At 37.2% G+C, this 20,942-nt stretch overlaps 1 protein-coding gene across 5 annotated transcripts in view; it reads right to left on the minus strand.

Moving 5' to 3' along the window:
* Nucleotides 1-20,942, minus strand: part of MAP3K4 (mitogen-activated protein kinase kinase kinase 4) — an 83,398-nt gene that overhangs the window by 43,653 nt on the left and 18,803 nt on the right. For all 5 annotated transcript variants that reach the window (XR_013928637.1, XM_080390533.1, XM_080390534.1 and 2 more), the window contains exons 2-5: nucleotides 15,844-16,034; nucleotides 8,890-10,271; nucleotides 4,377-4,619; nucleotides 832-978 (exon numbers count right to left, since the gene is read on the minus strand). Coding sequence is in view for 4 of the 5 variants with exons in the window: in XM_080390533.1 (XP_080246659.1) it covers nucleotides 832-978; nucleotides 4,377-4,619; nucleotides 8,890-10,271; nucleotides 15,844-16,034 (1,963 nt within the window). In the remaining variant the exon portion in view is untranslated. The remainder of the gene's footprint in view (nucleotides 1-831; nucleotides 979-4,376; nucleotides 4,620-8,889; nucleotides 10,272-15,843; nucleotides 16,035-20,942) is intronic.

Genomic DNA, 20,942 nt, shown 5'->3' on the forward strand with positions numbered 1-20,942 from the left:
ATGAACCATTTCCTTTCATCTAGCCAGGTCATTTCTGCTGGAAGTTTCTTGAAATTTCAGGTGGAAATGAAAGCAGGCATGCAGCATAAGAAACTTTAGGTAAAACTGTCTATTTTCACCATTGTAGGCAATGAATAGCATGGAACAGCAAAATCCATGTGTACTCAACAATAGATGGTAGCAACAGCTCTGCTGACAAAACACTAGTGATGAGTTTTTGAGGTGTATCTTGGCAGGCTTTCTTGCCCTCAGAATACCGCAACTCGCAAAACAGTAACAATCAAGTCACATCCAAGGGAACAGTAATTTAAACTGAATTTACTAAAGAATATTTCATTTAATATCTTTCAGATGCCAAGTGTTTGTCTTGAAAATACTTTGTCATGTTTAACTTGTCATAATAACAAATACACATAAAAAATAAGGTATCATTAATGGATTAATACAATACAAAGATATTAAGACATGATTTTAGTCAAACAACTGTATGTATTTTTATTAAATACTGAAAGGTTATTAAAAGTTTAGTTTAAATATATGGAATTTACAGTTCTATATATGAACCAGTATTGTAAATACAAGCAATTTACAAGTACATTGTAGCACTGTTCAGTAAACAAAAATCAGTGTTGCTAAAATCATTGCTAAAATGGCAATGGCTACTTTGTTACCTTTACAAGTCCATTAAAACAACGAAATTATGTTAAAGTAGTACAACAAAAAAATTAGCAAGACCTACACCCAACAGGGACAACAGATTTCTATTAGCAGTATTCAGACTAACAGTACGCTTACTAGGACCCCAAATATTTTGTCCTTTTCGAAGCTTACCATTAACATTTTATGCAGGTCCTCTTCAAAAGGATCAATGTTGTAATCAATCTTTTGTAAGTCATCTAACACCTCCCGTAACATAAACTGGTAATATTGCTTCATTAACAGGCCGCCCTTCAGAACCTCTTTACACTCTCTCACTAGCTGAAGAGAAAAAAACCAAAAAGTGCCATCAGTCAAGACATTACTCTTAAATTTCCTTGGGAAGTAAAAGCTTAATTTACCAGTCCAGTTTGTCTAAGTATGTTAGCTTATGACTACATAATTTCTACAGGTTTTAGAAATTAATACATGCTCTACATGCTGGCAGGAAAGATGTGACTCATTTTCTATCACAGGCTGCCCAGGGAAGTGGTTGAGTCGCCATCCCTGGAGGTATTTAAAAGAGGTGTAGATGCAGTGCTTAGGGACATGCTTTAGTAGTGCTAGCAGGGCTAGGTTAATGGGTTGTACTCAATGATCTTAAAGGTCTTTTCCAACCTAAGTGATCGTATGATTCTATGCCATTTGCCACAGAACTGTAAACGTAGATGAAGCTGATGTTTTAGATCCCTGCCCAGGGCCACAGCAAGTAACTAACTGGATAGGTAAGTTCAGAAGTGAGCAAGAGGGCTCACAATCATCAGATCAGCAGTTTAAATGGAAGCAAGTCAGGAATAATACGCAATGTGTTTGGCAGATGCTTACAGAACAATGAGAAATGTTTTACTAAAGGATTATCAATCTACTGGGCAGGTGATCACTCTCAACACATGCCAGACCTGAAAGCAGTTAGTGTTTCTTTTGTTGCTTCCCTGGGCAAGGCTAACATGAGGAAAGTTATCTTTTCAACTGAAAAAGTGGTCACTTTTGGCCAAACAGCTGTCAGCCCTCCCTGAAAGCTTAGAGGTTTTGTTTCTTTGAAGAAACTTGCACAACCACAGACACAGGAGTACACAAAGAGCACCAACAGTTTCAAACCTGCACTAACAAATGCTTCAGAACCACTACTAGTGCTACGTGTCTACTCTTCTGAAATTATCATCAGTCTCCAGGTCTGACAAGCCCTAACCTTTTCTGAGCAACAACTTCATTAAATCAAGAGTATGAGAAGAGGAGTAGGATTCATCCGGAGGGTCGGTGGGAATGGAATTGTTGGTTGGTTAATCTGCTTTTAAAAATTTGCTTTTAATGGCTATCCTGGCAAAATAATATATCAATGTAGTGGATTCAATGTATGTGAAATTATAATGGCATGAAAGCAAAATATATACAATAATGTTATTAATATGACAAGAGTTTCTGGATTCTTTTACAGGCCAGAACATGTTACTCTGTGCTTCCCCATGTGCAGGGGAAACATGGGTAGTATTTTGAACTCTGTAGTTTAAAACTTACTAAGCTAGTTGAAAACCGTGGGGGAAAAAAAAGTATTTTTTTATAAGGCAGAAATACAAGAATTACACATTTATATCCCTAACATGTCACATATTTAAAAATAAATGTGCACTCTTTGCTGTCTTGGATCCACAAGGAAAAACATAACTTGTTCAAAGATTTTAAAATTGGTATTTAACTACCCATTATTCACAGAGACAAATGGGAACTGGCAATATCACTTATCCATAAAACTTTAACATCTAGTATGGCATATCTTACAGATACAAGCAAAGTTCACTTCTAAAACTTGCAGAGCAACATTTGGACATCCAAAATAAATAAAAAAAACAACCCTCAAAACTTCATTAAAAATAGTGATTGTTTTTTGTTTAAATAATACTGCTATACAGTGACGTGTAGTGCTACTGAATAACAGCATATAGGATTTACTAAAAACTCTGTAGTGCTCATTTTAAGTCTCGACTTTTGGAACTGAAACTCACAAGGCAAGAGGCAAATAAAAATATGGTCTATAATGAGCACACTAAAGAATGTGCAGCTTAAACCGAAAATAATATCATTATTATTGGTTTGATGGGTTGTTTTTTGTTTAGGGAGTTTGTACAAGAAATTATATTCTGCAGAGCAGGTAGGGCAGGTCACACAGGTACTCTACAGCAAGGAAGTTAGAAAGTTTATAAGGTCTTCTGGAGTTTTTTGGTGGTTTGTTTTTCTCTGTAATTCTGTAGTACTTTGTGAACTTGCAGAACACCCTAGACTTGCAGAACACTAGCACAAAACAGACCCTAGACTATGTTTTGAGCCTGCTCAAGATTTTAGGCATTACAGTTCTTCGGGAAACAAATAGATCTATTTATGAAATATACTCCACAGCTCCTTTGCCTGTTCAGAAGTATTGCGTGGGACAGCAAGCATTTGCTGACTTGAATTCATTTTTTCAGTATAATTAGCAAGACAGTATACATCATCAAAACAGTCTATAACACACATGCTGTTTTCCAAGAAGAAAGTGTCATTTTTACTTAACTTGAAGTTCACAAGGAGAATACAAAATGTAAGGGCAAAAAAACAGCCCCAGTCTCTGGGGGAAAAAAAAAAGGATATATTGTCCTTTACAATACAGTATACTATACTATATTTTACTGTAACTATGACTCTTAAGATTGAAATTGTAGGTACCATGCTTTTGGATATTAGGACACCTAAAATCCTAGTATACCAAAGAAAGAAAAAGAAGGGGTGAAATATGAGGAGGAAGGTGGGTAACAGAGAGGACTGAAATTTATTTGGGACCATAAAGTAACTTAGCAGTTGATGTGGGAGCAGCAGATAACTGGAATGTGCAGTCATAATCAGCCCAAGAGCTTATTTAAATGTTTACCCTTAAAGACCACCTGATAAAATCCTGATCTGCTCATGATTGCCAGGGAGCAGGGAGATTACTTCAGACAATTTTAGTATGTCCTGGACTAGACTTTGAAAAATGGCATTGACCTAAAAAGCCTTCATTTTATTAGATAACCACCAGAAAATAAATCCTCATACAACATTCTCAATCAGTGACAAGACTGATCGTCTTGGGTCACTACCCACAGGAAATTTATACACTTTTATGTTTTTAAATAAAATGTATATATATTTATATAAAACAATATACTAGGAAAGAAATATTTTTTTAAGTATTTGTTTTTCTTCTTCAACAGCTTTAACTATGTGACCACCACATGTTGGCAGAGGTCTTACGTTTGCAAAGAAGAAAAGATCAAGTCAAAGAAAAGAAATATACAGACCCTTAAAATTGGATACACTGCCTAAGAAACCCAAATGGAGGAAGATATATTGGACAAGCTTATATAACTTACACCGCAAATGGAACAAATTCTGTTTCTCTTTGCTGGCTGGTAATTCTTTAATCACCAGTTTTGTTTTGGAAGTCTAAATCAGAGAGGTATTTATGACCAGTTGTTTACTATGCAAAAAAATAGATCTCCATATGAAATATAAGACTATTTATAAAAGTTATTACATAATTATACATTGTCATTTCTTCAACTAATCCGCTTTAAACTGACCACCTTACCATAACAAAATGACAAAGTTATTTCAAATAGGAAATAGGTATAAAAAAAACCACCAAACACCAAAAAAGAGTTGATGCAAACCTGTTTAATACTCAAAAGAGATGGTTCCCCAGCAGGTCTTTGTTCCAACCTTAGCTTGAGACATTCATGGATAACATTGAGCAGGACTCGGCAAAGGACCAAGAATGCAGGTTCAAAAGACGGTAAGTCCATGGATTTCAGCTCCTCCCACGACACAGTGCTGCATTTTTGCTCACAACAAGGTGGGGAATTTAATAACTGCACATAATCTGAACACAACATGGGATCTGGAAATTCTGAAAACTATAACAAGAAATAGGTATCATGAAAAGGATCCTTAAATTATTTAGGATTTAGCATTTGTTTACAGTAGCATGCAAAAACGCCCATTTTTAAAAGGTAAGATACTATTAACTGGAAATCAACCACAGAAGTTTCAATTTATCTCTTCTGTCTTTAAAGCTAACCTTTTTTTTTTTTTTTTTTTTTTTTTTTTTGAGGATCACCAGGCTGAGGAAGATAATTATGGACCCTTGGGAGTGAACAAAATCTCTTATTTTATGTTTCAATATTAAAATGACTAAAGCATCCATTAAAGCTGGAGGTCACCTCTCACTACACAGGAAAAAACTGCTGTTTCAGTTATGTTATGATAAACATGCAAGTTAAGCCTAATATATCGGAACATACAGTCAGGTCATTATAAGATACAATACTTGAGAATTTCAAAATATATTAAAAAACCAAATCAAAAGGTCTTACACCGACAACTGTATTGAGAAACAAGTGTGTACTTGTCTACATCAGCTGAGTAACCTTGTTCCTTTTCAAATCTATAGCGCGTATATTACGTAAAACTCCACACTGTAAACTAATGCAGTATTTAAGAAAGTGTCATTAGCTAAACTGAACAGAATTATGGAAAAAATAACTTATGAACTTTGGTGGATGTTAAGAATTTGAAACTGAAACTAAAAAAGGAAGATAGGTCAAGCTGGTTGGTTTTCAGTTAATAAACTTATTTTTCATTTAAATGTAAATGAAATGGCATTTATAATCAGACAAAATAATTGAAACTATCTGAAATAGACATCCTAGATATCTAAACTATATATCTTGTGATAATATGCTAAGCAGAGCTGTACATGGAGGCACTCTGGTGTTTAATTTAGGAAGAAAATTTGGACTGCAACCTGTGTGCAGCTCTTGAAGATAACACACTGTACATCAGCTAAGGACAAGACTTGTTTCAGATTAAGTTTGCTTTATTCTAATCCTCATTTCACAACTTCTATGACACCTGAACTACCTTCCTTCATGTATTAGGCATAACTGGCATTTTTTAGGTTTTTCCTCAGTGCCATATTTAAACACCACCACTGCGAAGGAGAGGAAAACATTACCAGAAATTACATCAAAGATAAAGCACCACCTAGAAAGTTAAAAAAATTAAGCCACTTTTAAGCTTAGTATCTAGCAGACAGTAAAAAAAAGAAATTGTTTATTCCTTTACATCTACACACACATTTTTTACATTTGCGCCTACAGTGTCATACAAGCTCTGCTTTCTCAGAAGAGCCACACAAAATTGCAGTTACTGACAAAGTCAGGGGGTTTAGTGGTTTTGGGTCTTAATATTGTGATGTTTCTTGGCTGTCACGGGGCATAGAATAGCATATACATTACTCTCCAACGTTGACACAAAACACATTATGCACTGCAGGTTCTTACATAATTTATAAAACCACTAGCTCATTACACAGAAAGAGCAAACATGCACGAGCAGGGATTTCCTCTATACCTAGCTTAGCTGAAGTTGAACCACTAGTTGATATACAGTATAAAAACTTATCTTCTTAGATGCTATATAAATGTCCTCTTTTTACTAACTCTTTTCTAAAAGAAACAATGAAACGTACAGCACCAGAGCTAAAGGTTTTTATAGAAGTTTTCATTAATAACAGATCATGAAAATACTACACTTCTACAGTACAACAAAATATTTAAAACATACAATCCTCACTGTGATGCAAGTACAGCACTAGAAAATTTATTTCTTAGGTAAGTATTAAAGAACTAGTCTATAAGCAAAAATAAACAAAGAAATTGAATAAATGTATTATTACATTTCCTGCCAGTAAGGATAACAACATATGACATGAGATATTAGCATTAGACACCTAATTTTCTATTGTTCAGTTTGACTAATCTTGATCATCAGTGGGCCCAATCTAAAATGTTTCATGTGACTACCAAATACTTCTTAAAAAAAAAAAAACAAGAAAACAAGGTCCAAGCCATTTATTGAGATCATACATAAAAACCATACTCAAAAGTGCAGCCAGTTGATTAAACAACAAACAGGCTTAAATACTATTCTACTAAAGTAACACCTAACTAAAGCAAGAAATACTAGTCATTTTCTTTAGGGATCAGCGCATACAGCTTCTACACAAAACAGACTCTATAGCACCTAGAGCCTTGTTAAAGTATCAGAGCCCATGACCAATGAAACTTGTATTTTAAAAAATGCTAAAACCAGCTATCTGTATAAACATTTACATATATTTAAGATGAAATGAGCATTAAAATGCATACAGTAGAAGAATCCAGAAAACACATTTTAGATGAAAGACAGTGTTTAAGTAACAACAGAAATGAAAGTTATGTCCAGAGATTTTAAAGTGTATGTAATACACAAACACAGAGTCAAGATATAAAAGTAACAGAAGTAACAAAGATTAACAAAATACTAGCAGCTCTGGCTGCATACAGATATCAAATTGGACTGCCCTAAAAAAAACCCAAGACACTACATTCAGAGTACTGTCAGATGCAGAGACCAAGCAATTCAAAACCATCTCTTCTATTTTACTCTGATGTCATCTTTTGCTGCAGCAGGTACAACACTTCTGACAAACAGAATTTTCCTTTTTTGACAGCATTTTTTTAATTTGGGGGCAGGAAAGAAGTTCACAATTTTACAGCATTCACCTTTCATCATAATTCTTAAAAAAGGACAATATTCCAAAGAAAATGTAATAATTACTGAAAACGAACATTCAAAAAAGTCACAAAGATAGAGAAGACAGGAGAAAAGATGAACCTTACATCTTAAACAAGTCATCCAATGCTAACTTACCAAAAAGATTAATTTTGTGAAGCTGCAGTAAAGACTCTAGCTACTAGTGTTTCATTAACTTGTTTTGAGAAACCTTACGAAGTCAAACATTTGAGGTATTTGGAAATTTCAAAAATACTTTCAATAGTAGTTTTCAATAGCCCCAAATTATGTTTTATTTCCTTTGTTTTTTTAAAGGTATTTCTGCCCATCTATTAAGCTGAACTTCCTATCTACGTATATATGGTTTGGGGATGCTTTTGATTACTGTAACAGATACCTGCAAGTTTTACTTAAGCATGTGACTTTTTAGAATTTCCTAGAATACAAGTTGAAATCAATTAGAGAATAAATAAAAATTCAACCAATAGCTTCATTTTTTACAGTAGTATCTACACTAGAAAAAGTACGAATAAAAACTTTTTCAAAATACATACCTTCATAAATATAGATTTATTCATCCTAAAAACATAACCTCCAAAGGAGATAAAACAATTCTTGTTTCTTTTCAAATGTGACAGTCAAGAGATCAGCCATGTGTCAAAGGCCACATGTGGTATCCATATTAGAACAGGCACATTGGCTAAGAAACTCCTTTGTCCAGAATCCATGGTAAGGCACCACACACAGTGCCACTTTATCAAGGAGGGCAAGCAAACCTTACTACTAGTTCTTCCTAGTATAAAGATGCCTACAAGTTAGGTAAAGTTTATAAGTTTATAATAAGGAACAATATTCTGCCTTGAAAGAATTAGTGGCCACGACTTCAGCTACTGTCCTTCATTTACTGCTTATTTCATTATTTTTTTTTTTATTAACTCACAAGCATTCTTGATTAAGAACATACCATGACCCAAAGACAAAAAAAATTAAACTAAGATCCAGCTAAAGAATGCAACATGCTAACATGACTTGCTTACATAGATTTCAAGGTTAACAGAGTCCATTCATTTATCCAATCTGGCCTCAAGCATAATGTGCCACCACAGTACTTCATTCATTTACATGAGGAAAACCCCAAAATAATAGTGATGTTTTCATAAAGGGTGTCTTGCAGAAAGATATCCAGTCTTGAAGGCAAGGAAAGGACAATGACCGCTTCCATCGCTACTTTTTCTCATGATTCAACTTCTGTGCCTTATTTTCCATTGTAATTTTTCTGACATTGCTTCAGACATTAGAAAATGTAATGAGCAAAGATGTTATCATAAAAATGTCATTTCAAATACAAAGAACAGAGAACTAGCTCGTGCTTCACACAAATTCTAAATCAGGTCAACGACAGATTCATTCCCGTGGAAGTAGAGGTAGGCTCTTAATCATAACATACACTATCTTTCAAAAGCCAAAACAACTGTAACTTTCCTAAGATCCCAATTCCTCCCATTTCAGTCAGAAACAATACAGCAGAGGAGGTACTCCTGTTACCCGTTTACACTAGTAGCAACCTACCTCCAGCTGGTGATCACTCCTTACCAACGCCATTCGGGCCCTTTGCAATGAGCCATGCATTAGCTTGTGCAGTCTTAAAATTAGCTTCCTCAACCCCATTTGCTTCAGTGCTTTATCTACAAATGGCCTGTAAATAGAGGTCAAACAGTGTTGGCTGCAGCTTGCCTCAGCACTGCATTCTGGAATAACCCAAGAGGTGGAGTCATCCTCAGATTCAAGCCTATCAAGCCTCCTTGAAAAATGGTCCTGAAAGTCAAAATTTGGCTTATTAGTAAAATTGTTCTTGATGGCTTGTCTAAGTTCCTCAACATTCTCCTCAGAGATTTGTTCATCACCATCACTCTCCTCTGTGCATGTTCCTGAGGATTCCTTTACTTCTGTTTCCCTATCAACTTCTTCATCCTCTGGGTCATTGTCCTTAGATGGTAAAGGAGAAGGGATTTCAAACACTGGCCAGCCAATGTCAGAAAGATTTTTGATGCCCAAAACAGTTCCCATAATCCTTAGTTTTTGATTTAAGTCTTTTGTAATATTTAACCATAGACAGAGTGCCTGCACTCTGTCCTGGAAGTCCTTCGCAGCATACTTTTCATAGTCCTTTTGAAGAGCCTGCAGAGATGGGTAAAGTGCTTCTATATACTCTAGCTGCTCCATTATCCGCTTTACTTGCTCAAATGAGACCCGCTGCCGATGGAGGTGTTCATGGTAACTTGAGTAATCCAAAGCACTAGTTCCATGTGTTGCTTTGCAAACTCCTTCTCCTGAAGTACCATTGAGACTGGCTCCGTTTTTTACACAGGAGAAGCTTCCATAGTTCACTTTGAAGGTGAGGATTTCATTGATGATATCAGGGATATCTTGACGGGCTGCATAGAGATAGAGGTCTTGGTCATTAATGCTCCGGCCAGCATGCCAAGCTTGCAGCTCTAGCCAGATCAGTTCATTGGATCGGTTCAGCCAGACAGAAGAAGTGTTTTCCTGTCCTCTTTGCTCCCTGTCCTTTTTCTTTGAGACTGAGGTAAGTTTTAACAAAAGCCGCAGGGTTTCAAAGAATTTTAAGCGGTCTGCTGGACAATCAGTCCTAGAAGTCTGGCGTGCAGTTCTGGGTATTGGCATGGGCACAGAGACTGGAAGCTTAGCATTGCTACAGCCAAGGCTGAGGTAAGGCTTATTGAGATCAATGTCTGGAATTGTTTTTTTTGGCAAAGACCCACCAACTGAGTCTAACATAAATGAGCACTGCACATTTTTCTTGTGATCTCGTTCTGTTGTCCTTAGGGTGTCTCGAATCTTTTTCCCTTGCTTATAGCTGTGCTCCTCCACATTCTCGATGGTTTTCCCATTGTCTTTATGCACAGTCTGAGTTGGCACACTCATCTTTTCTGTAAGAAAAAAAAAGGGGGAAAAAAAATGTGACTGCAGCAACAAGAAAAAGCATCAGTCAATCCAGCTCCAAATCACATTCCTTAGGTTGAGCATAAAACATTGTTTAATACCAATAAAAGAAAATAGGCATGGATAGAAGAAAAATATAGTCTTGGAAATTACCATCGGTATAACTAAATCAATAGCAGCACCAAAAGAAATTTTCTTCCTCTTCTATAGAAAGGACCTCAGAGAATTCTCATTATCTTGAGTATGCTGTCTGCTGAGAACTGAATATGATGAAAAGAACAGTTTCCAAGTTCATTTTCCACACATTTGTCAAACAACCTCCCACCCAAAAAAAAACTCAAAAAGAAACGGAGCGTTATTAAGGTTTCCAAGTCACACAGAACTGAAGAGATGCCATTGCACGTGCAATTTCATAAAAACTTGAGCATGTACAAATTCTGAAATTCAGCTTGAATGATCTGATTCTGCCTCCTGGCGGGGCTTGATCTCAGTTCTGGGAACCCCTCTGTAGTCTTAATACACTGCCTTACCACCACGAGCCTACCTCCCCACTCTCCCAACACACACACACTTGCTTTCTCCCTTACCTGCAGCCCTTCCCTGCCCAGTCGTGAAATCTCCTCTTCCCTCCCTGTTCCTTCCTCAGAAGCAGCAGGCCTTACCACTCTTCTGTAGCACTAACAAAAGTGCTTCAACCTAGGCTTTCCAGATCAGGACAGGAGGAACTACTTGGTATTAAAACAGTGATTCTCTCTCTTTTACTTAAGGAATTGGTGGCAGGCTGGAGGGAAGCAGCTGTATATAGACTAGTTGCAGTCCTGGGACCGGCAGTTGGAACACAACAAGCTGCACAGTCACAGGGCCCCTGCTTATTAAAGCACAGAACAGACTTTCAGAACAATGGCTGAATACTTTGTCTTCTTTTCATTGTTCACTGTGACTCTAAGGATTATCTGCTGCACATGGCTCATTCCCCATGCTAGCAGTAGTAATTTCCTTAGAGTCCATGCTCCTCACTATACACTTAATTAATACCAGAAATACCGGTAAGTTTATTTACAAAACAGACCTGCTCAGTGGAAGAATATTATTCCCTTTCTATATACAGAAAATCACGATAGAGAAAGATCCATCAAGCCAGCATACTTTTGGGTGCCAATAATGGGAAAAGCTATTGCTCAACATTTCTGACTGTTGAGCACAGTGTTGAACGCCCCCTGACTTCAACTGCACCTTGAATTCTACACAATTTGCAAATCACATCCCAGAATCTCCAGCTTGCTTCTAGGAAAACATGACACAGACAGATTTTAATTCGTGCTGCTTGCCTAGTATCACACAAATTTTCATGACAGAATTATATTATCATAGGATGCATTTCACCGACTTAATTATTAGATGGCCCTTCATTCTTCTGTCGTTCACCACTTATCTTCCAGCATTTGCAACAAAACAAGGTGCAGTCATGCATAAATCTGTTCCTTTCATCATAAAATTAAAAAAAAAAATCTCTACTCATGTAAGACAGCAATTCTCTGTAACAGAACTGGTGTGGTAACATAGCTCAAAGGTTATCAGAAGTATGCACACACCTTGTATTAAGGTTGCAAAGATGTCTGAAACCAAAGTGGAGAGGTATGTGGTCAGAGCACCTTATTTGTTTCCATTACGAACCCTGTTTTCAGCTGTTAATGAGCAATAAGTGAGTTAATAGGGGTGTGCCTTGCCACAATGCCTCCTTCCAATCTAAAAAATACATAATTTAACCCTTGCCGTGGTTGTGTAGAAGTGGGGCAGGTCACAATGCACACAATGGCACTTAATTATGGAAAAAAATGAAATTATGTTCTGAAGAACATGAGGAAGAAAGAACTAGTCATCACAAAAACTTGTTTCTTGCAAATACAGACTTTATTAATGCCTCTTATTCTACTTTTATTTCAGGTATTCATATACCTTTCTCTGACTAGCTACCAAGTACCATAAGCAGATGACAGAAAAACCTAACTCAGTTTTCCTCCCAGAAATTGAAACCTATCAGTGTTTCTAAGAAACCTGCTACAGAATTCACTGTCATGGATGTTACATTTATCTACCCAAACACTACTGTCAGACAGCAGTACCTCACCCTCACTAGTTACTAACTCATGAGACAGAAGGTCTACTGAACATATCAGCTTGAATCCCACACCATAGCTGGCACTGCTGTGAGGAGGCAACAGCCCAAAAAGCCAGGACAGCCAAGCAGCAGGAAGACACATTCTGCACTGGCAGGAAAAGAGAAGGAAGATGAAGGAGGTTGGCAGATATGAAACACATACACACATTCCTCCCTGCCTCCCAGACTCTGGGGTAGATTAGAAATGATTCAACATTTAACAGCACTTTGATGATGAAGATTTTGGTGACCTTAATAAATGAAAACTCTGGCACATTTAAAGATCATTTTCTGCTTATACACTCTAGATAGGGGTCCTCTAAACCCCTTCAGTTTACATTTTCAACATGTTATTCTCCTTCAATATTAATCTTCAGATTCCCCATCCCACCAAAACACATTAAAAGAAAGGCAAGTTAAAAACAGATTATTAGAAATCCAAAATCTCTTAACACTTGAACATTCATCATTCTTAACAAAGCCCAGGCACAAAAATCCACAAATTGTTTCAAAATCCTCTCATTTTTTCACATAAACAGGTGCCAATGATTCAAATATACTGGACAATTCTGCAACAAATAAATATCAATGTCACAACTGGACCAGCTGCTACTACAAATTTTATTGTAGTTCTGTAATATAGGCTTAAACTAATTCGTAGAACAAGTTCAGCTGCATTAACAAATTTTGAGTTACAATTACCTTTAGTGCTACACAGGGCAGGTAGGTTTCACAACCAAGCAACGACTGGTTGGTGAGAGGGGGCACGTGGTTGAGTGAGATCTTAAACAGCTCGTAAAAGAAAAAGTGACAAAATGAGCTTGAGGAACTTTATAGCGTTAAGAAAGTGGAGTGGATAGAGGTTCCCTTTCAAGTATCGAGTGACAGAAGTTTCATACTAGAAAGCAGACAGAGGCACTGTTTTTTTATAGTTCAAGAAGCTAATACTTCAATAAGCAAGCAAGCACTGCTGGACTGACATTCCATACCCTTCGAGTCAGAAAAAAACAAGCAGGAGACATATGTATGTCTTAGCAGCAGCTATGAAATTTAGCTTAGAAAATGTGAATCCCATGGGTTTTGGGCTATAGGAGAAATGATTCAGAAACTATTTTAAAACAGATTATTGTGTCAGTTTATTGATAATAAATGCAAGTTCTAAGAAACTTGGTGTGACAGAATTAAACAAATATTGGAGGGGCAAGTAAGCAAGCCCCTAATGCCCACAATTCTCTCAGTTGCCTAAATAAAGATACCTTAAATCTGTGTTAGATGTAAATGAGAAGAAATTTCAAATTTATTTTTTAAACTGGTTACAGCAAAGTAACTCCTGAATGAATTCTCTTACTGAAGTAAAACCAATTCAATCTCAGTAACAGTGTATGCATACACATTCAAGGTAAATCAGCCGGTAGTGCACTTTGATATCTTTGGTTTTGGGTTAGGGGGTGGGGGAGTGTTGTTGTTTGGGCTTTTTTTGGTGGGCTGCGGTTTGGTTCCTCCCCTCCCCAATGCAGAATAAATTTTCTGAAATTGTACACATAGTCAAAGTTAAATAAAATGAACTATGAACTCTCCAGAAAAGGTATTTTACAAGATACAACACTATCCAACTCATAAAACATTAAAAAAAAAAATCAACCCCAAATATATTTTAAGATACATACACAGCAACCAAGAACAGGCTATTATTATTCCAGAAGCTAGAACCATTCCCCTCACAAGTAGAAAGATGGACCTTGCTCCAAAAACTCAAGATCTGAGGGAGCTGTTGTTTATCGTTGCTATTTCTTACAATGGTATCAATCCTCAATATGTGCTCAGCACCAAAGGGTTACTATGAAACATTATGCATTCTAGTTCTTTAGTATCACAATTTCTCTGTTTAGAAACTAACATGTCTTTTTTTTTTTAAAGCACAGAAAAAAACCCAAGAAAATCATAGGAAGCAAGGAAAGTTATGTAATAACTACCATGTACAGAACTAAGTAAGGTTACTGTTGCATTCGAATAGTTTAACTTAACCAAAAGGCACAATTAAAAACCAGTAAAAGAAGCTTAATAATGGCAATGCCTATACAGCTAACTGGCAAGTATAACAAGAGTTCTCTTCAATTTAGTTCTAGGAAGAAGTCTTTTGGTGAATGGTCTCTTCACAGTGACACCATTCAGAGGTTGTATGAAATGGAAAGGAACCAAAAGCTTTGGAAGACATTTGCATGGGCCCTTCAACTCTATGCAACTGAAGAACAGATTGTATTCCCTTATCCACACTAAACCATTTACCTTCTTCTCTCCTACACCTTACCTTGAAAATGTAATCCTTGCAAGTAAACGCACTCTGTGATAACATTTCCTGTTTCATGTGTAGCAATTTAAAAAAACTGCTTCCAAATTATTAACTGGCAATAGCCAATCTGCCATAACAACTCTGGCAAGTAACCTTGTCTAACATAGTTGTTTAAAAACAAACAAAAACCCCACAAAAAATACCTAAACAAAAACACCAAACAAACCTAGGTATGTTCTGTATGAAAATACTGAATATACAATCTTAAAAAATGGCTTTTTTGTACCCACAAGCTCAGCAAAACCACCAAAATTGCATCTTTTTTTTTTCTTACAAGGTCTGCTTGAAAAGATGTATTTACCGCATTTTTTTTTACAATTACCTTTTCAACAAGCAACTACCGTATTCTATATATGCTTAAAATTGAAGAAATAAAAACTTAAAAATATTACTTTAACCTAACTATGTTTAATATCAGTTATTGTTACTTAGCAACATTAGGAAAAAGCACATATCAAGTACTTTTGTCTCTTCACAGTTACGACTTTATGATAAAAACGTCAACACAAGTAAACGACGGTAACTACACTTTAATTGCTTCAGTGACACTAAAGAGTAAATAGTCACTGAAAACTTCATACTTCTATAAAACATACTGCAAAGAGCTTCAGAACATGAAACTGGGGCAGAGAAGCAACTACACCATTACTAGAGACCATAGAACTGCAGAAAAAAATCAGAAAATACCTCTGAAGGTCATTTTTTCCAGCCTCCTGCTCAAAGCAAGATCTATTTCAAACCTAGTTTATCCTGCTCACGATCTTATCCAGTTGTGTTTTGGAAACCTCCAAAGATTCAACAACCCAAATACCTCTCTGGCAAACTGTTCACCGTTTGACCACTCTTGTGTTAAATTTTTTCTTCTAATACCCAAACAATTTTCCCTTGCAGCAACCTCAAACAGCTGCCTCCTGTCCTTTCGCTGCACCTCAGTATCTGGCTCCATCTTCTGCGTATCTCCTCCATCAGGCAATGAAAAGGCTACTACAAAACCTTTATGGTCATTTTAGTTAAAAAAAAAAAAAAACCAAAAACAAAACACCATACCTACCTTTCAAAGTAGAGCGGCTAGCAGGTCTCCCAACGTTATTTTTCTGATGCTTTGTTGACATACGCTTCATCTGGCGGGGTGTACTAGGAGGGGAAGTTCCATAGAAGGTGTCAGCACTTGCTTCATCTGATAATTCCTCAGGGTCAGATACAGAGATCTTGCAAGTAGCATCTTCTGATTTGCGCTCTTTCCTGTAAAGAACAGGTATAAACCATGATGTTAAATACAAAGAATTTTTACTTGCAATTTGTGGTATTTAGAGAGCTAATCCATCAATAAAGCCTGACCAAAGTTAACCTTCTATATTTTTATGCTACAGCCATGTATATTTATCCCAAGTTTTTTCACACCCGTAAGGGCAACCTTCCAATCAAGCAAAGTACAGACAAGATACAACAAGGAGGATGTATAGCCAGAGTGTCACGAAGAGAACACCATGTAAACATACATGTATATGGAATACATTTGTCTCTGAGAAAGCTTTTGTAGCAATCCTAAACTAAGAGGTACATGAAACAAACAAAGGTTCAGATACACACACATAATACAAGACAGTCAATCTAATTAGCGGCTGAGGACAACAGCAGGTCTTCCCTTCTATCTTCTACCCCCTAACTTGTGCACACCATGAAGACAACTTCTAAATTCACCGAAAAGGCTCTCCACCCTTCACAGAACTTCTCTAGCATAGAAAACCTGAATGTATTTCATGTATTTCCCACTGATTTAAATATTAAGTAAGTTTAACCTCAGAACTTACTTTTGTTACCAAAAAAAATGAACAAAAAAGAACAAGAAAAAAAACCACAAAAACAGAACAGGGTCTCCATAGCAACTTTTTAATCAGTCTTGATTACTTTAGCACTTTGGAAAAAATACTGGTAGTACTTAAAAATAAGTCAGAGTTCATGCAAACACAAAATTAAGATAATGCATATATGTTCTTCCAACCCCAAATCCAGATGGTCAGCTTAATCACGCTCTATCACTGAATTCAACAGAAAGCATGTATCTTTGCAGGATTAGTACAGAGACCCAGCACAATAGCTTTCCAAACCCAAGTAGAATTTTTCATCGCTATCACATCTAGTAGTATCAGCATATATTGCAGAGTAGCATTACATACAGTATTACAAAACAGTTTGTTATTTTTAAAATGCTGACTTGTCTTTGTAATTTTCCAAGACTCTATTTTGATTTAAATTGTTCAAAGATAAAACCATAGAGTAACATTTTTTTTTCCTTCAGTAAGGAACAGGCCTTTAAAAAACAAACAAACAAAACAACCAACCAACCACACAACAAAAGAACAACTGCACAGTATCACATCATTAACCCTAGCAATGGCACAGTTCCATTGCAGAACAAGACGATCAAAGACCAGACTGCTATGATTTCAGTCTCCCCTTCCGCCCAGCCAAAAACTCCTATAGCCTTCCCTTTGAGCCAGTTCTGGCACTCGTACAATTGCCCACTAAGCCAATGACAGGAGCTGATCTATTTGTAAACTTGCACGGCAAAAAAAAAAAAAATATAGCCATCCGTTTTCATACGTAAACTCTGGGCAAGCTCAAAGACAACTTCCAGTGCCAGCTTCCTCTCAGAAGAGGAGGTCAGATGTAAAACAACCACGATGGGGGGGGGCGTGGCATACATGCACACTTATATTAGAACTTGCTTTAAAAATAAAATATGACAAATACAATAAATGACTATCACGTCAGATAACCTTTCCTTCCTCTGGGACACTTGCTGTCCCACCAAATAAGATTATGTCAGTAGAGTGGCAGTTGGGCACAATACCATTAATAGCTGGATCTCCTCTGCATGACCAAGTGACACAAAGCAACGAAATTACTCTCAGACTGTGAACAGCCGAACTTCAGCACATTTTATGCTGCTCACTGACATATTAGAAAGTTTCAAACTCATAAACGGAAACAAACTATTTTAAGATAATCCGTGAACTGTAATATCGCCCCCACCAATAACACATCATTTGAATTCTTCACCATTTTAAAAAAGCCCTACAAAATAATGACAATCCCCTGGCCAGTTTAGGCTTCAGGGGAAAGTAAATGGCAGCAGGACAGGATTTTAACCTTTCCCTGCTATCCCTTTATACTCATCTGATGTCTATCTACCCAGCGTAAATAGAGAAGGGGGGAAAGGGGAGGAGGAGGCAAGGACTCCAAGGCCAAAACAAGTCCCCAGCTGATTGAATCCCATGGGTATGCTGAAGCTCAAAGTGACACCAAGACCTCTGCCTTCCCCCAGAATATGGGACCCATTATCCCAGCACAACCCTCTCATCACCACCATTCCCCACCAGTGCCATACATGGGACTCTCTTGCTTTAACACACATCTGGGAGGAGAACATGCACCACTAGCTCTGAAGGGGAGGAACCACGCAGTTTGTCTCCATCCCCACACATATTTTACTTCTGATGCTGGCATGCAAATAACACCGTCTTGACTCTAATAAAAGACACCGAGGCAAAGAAACATTTGACCTGTATCAGACAGCACAAGACTAGCATCAGTACCCGGTCAGCTCAATTTCAATTTCACTTGAATCACAAATGACATTTTACTTGGTACTATTTTTGAGGCAGATGAGGAATGTTACTCATGCTCTGGTGGAGCAAGTCTGCAGGAAGAAATATGCCAGAATATTCCCAGCCAAAAGAACAGCAGTAAGGCTAACAAAAAAAAAAAAAAAAACACCAAAAAAAAAAAAGTTATCAGATAGTGTACTTTTTCTTTGCCTTTAGCTATAAACAGAAATAAATACCTTAACATGCAGAACAGTTATGTGCTCTACAAAGCCATGGAAACATTTATTGTGTGGTATTACTCTTCGCATATTACAGCTTTGAGAAGCAAGTTCACCAGCTACTGTAGATAAACTTTAGAGGTTACCTAAGAAAAATGACTGAGGTGGTACCACAGCACCACCCGTAGTTTAAGGAGAGCCCTACACTGCATCTAGTCATAAGGACAACCACACAGAACCACCAACTGTTCAGTCCAGTTTCCTTGCCTTGGGAAATCATGCTGTCTACGTGTCTTCCAGAAATCCGACTCAATTAACCTCTATTGGCCAAATATAATAGTCTTAATTTTTTTCCTACAGATCTTGTGAAAATTGGTGGATGAGTAACAGAAAAGGATCTTGTAAATGCTGAACTGGGAAAGGGGAACTCAGGTTTCCATCTTTTTGGACATCAGAAAATTTTTAATCCTGAGAACTCTTGCAAAGAGCCCTACTGCAGAAAACACTTCAGGCAGAGCACAACCCCTGATTCTGCCAAAGACAAATCAACCACAGGAGACTAAACCACATGAAACAGAAGTCACTAGTTCCAGTGCTTATGGAACTATTTATTTTTTCAGTGATCTCACTGGCCTGGCAAGGGACAGGGTGGGGTGCTGATGCTCCTGCGGGGCCTGGCAGAGCAGAATCTGTGGCACTTGCATCAGGTCTCAGTGCCAAGGCAGTTTTAAACTAGGACAAGTTACCTCATTATAAAAGACCAGTGAAAACGCTGCTTTCCTTCTGTTCTTAAGTGAGTAACCTTTTCTAAGAGTGAAACGATCAAACCTCTTCACCAGGCTGAATGAACTCTCTTTAAAGACCATGAGCTGGTTCTTTACTTAACAGTCACTACCTTGTTTGGTTCTTGCTATATGTCTGATGAGAGGGCATGAAGTCATCGAGTATTCAAAACACCCTCCGATCTCACCCAAATTACACACAGATCTATACAGTGGGATCCAGTTTGACTGACTTAACATTCAAACATTTTTTTAATGGGTAATCTAGTAAGCTGTTCTTTAGTTTGTTAAAAACCACAGTAGATTTATCACAAATCATGCAGCACTAGCAGTCAGATCACAGAAGAGCTATCATGCTCTACAGAACCACTCTTGTTAGCAGCTGATAAGATGATCTAACTGGAGCTGGCTGGGCTGCTTAAAGGGTGGAAGGCACAGGTTACAACTCAAGTTTAAAAATTCAGTGTGATCAGTTTAGGGTTGGTATGCAAAGATTCTATCTCAACTCAGAGCTCAAATCAAGGCCAGGGAACACAAAGATTCAGTTTCACCAGAGAAAGCCTTACTGTACAACAATGCACTAAATATATAGGGTCTACAGTAAAGCAACTACATCAGTTTAGTCATGCTGGTATCGATTTTTCTCATCCAGACCACACCAGGCATATATGATCATCAGCAAGAAACCCTCAGGTATTAAAACCAGCTATAATTTTAACAGGTTACTGACACAGCATTTGTAATGTTCCTGTGCTCTTTTCTGAACTAGCCAAAGACCAATTAAATCTGCAAACCTATAAAATGCAGTGCTGGCAAACCTAATTCAGATTACAGTATTTGTTATTAGACAGAATTATTGGTTCCTAAATACTGTTGCAACCAGAGCTGGGAAACATTATGAAAAACTAACTTCTTCTTTGCCACCAGGAACTGCAGGTTTTGGCCCCACACAGCCAGTGAAAACTATCTTAACCTGGCATGCACCCCAAAAAGTAAAAGCTCCAAGTGTGTGTGACAACTGAAGTTACTATTTGCCAACTTTAACACCAATGGTTACGAGGAAAACTGAAAGTGCACAGTTTTCACATCAGTCCATTTATAGGCTGCTCCCAGTCTTAATTTTAATAAGCAAAATGCTTCTCATCAGTTTTAGCCCAGGACTATAAAGAGACTGTAGGCAGGATGCATAAATCGGGAACACTCAGAAAGCTGCAAGAGCAGTATGGTAAAAAAAAAAAAAACCACCAAAAAACACAAAACACCACCACCACCAAACAAAACACCTTGACAGCTCTGAAATGCAACAAAATGAAAATAATAAAGAACATTTCCAACAAGTAACTACTGTATGTTATGCCAAGGTGCATTCAAACTAGAATCTGAAAAGCCATAGATGACAACAGGATTATTTTTTTTTTTTTTAACTAAGTCAAAGTGTATCCACAACTCCAGCTCAGTCATGAAAACTGAGATAAGTCTTCAAGATCTTCAAAGGCCTGCAATCAGGAGAAGGGGAAAATTGAGGTATGAAATTTGGAG

Source organism: Falco punctatus, assembly GCF_963210335.1.
Source record: "Falco punctatus genome assembly, chromosome: 5".
In the NCBI taxonomy this organism is placed as follows: domain Eukaryota; kingdom Metazoa; phylum Chordata; class Aves; order Falconiformes; family Falconidae; genus Falco; species Falco punctatus.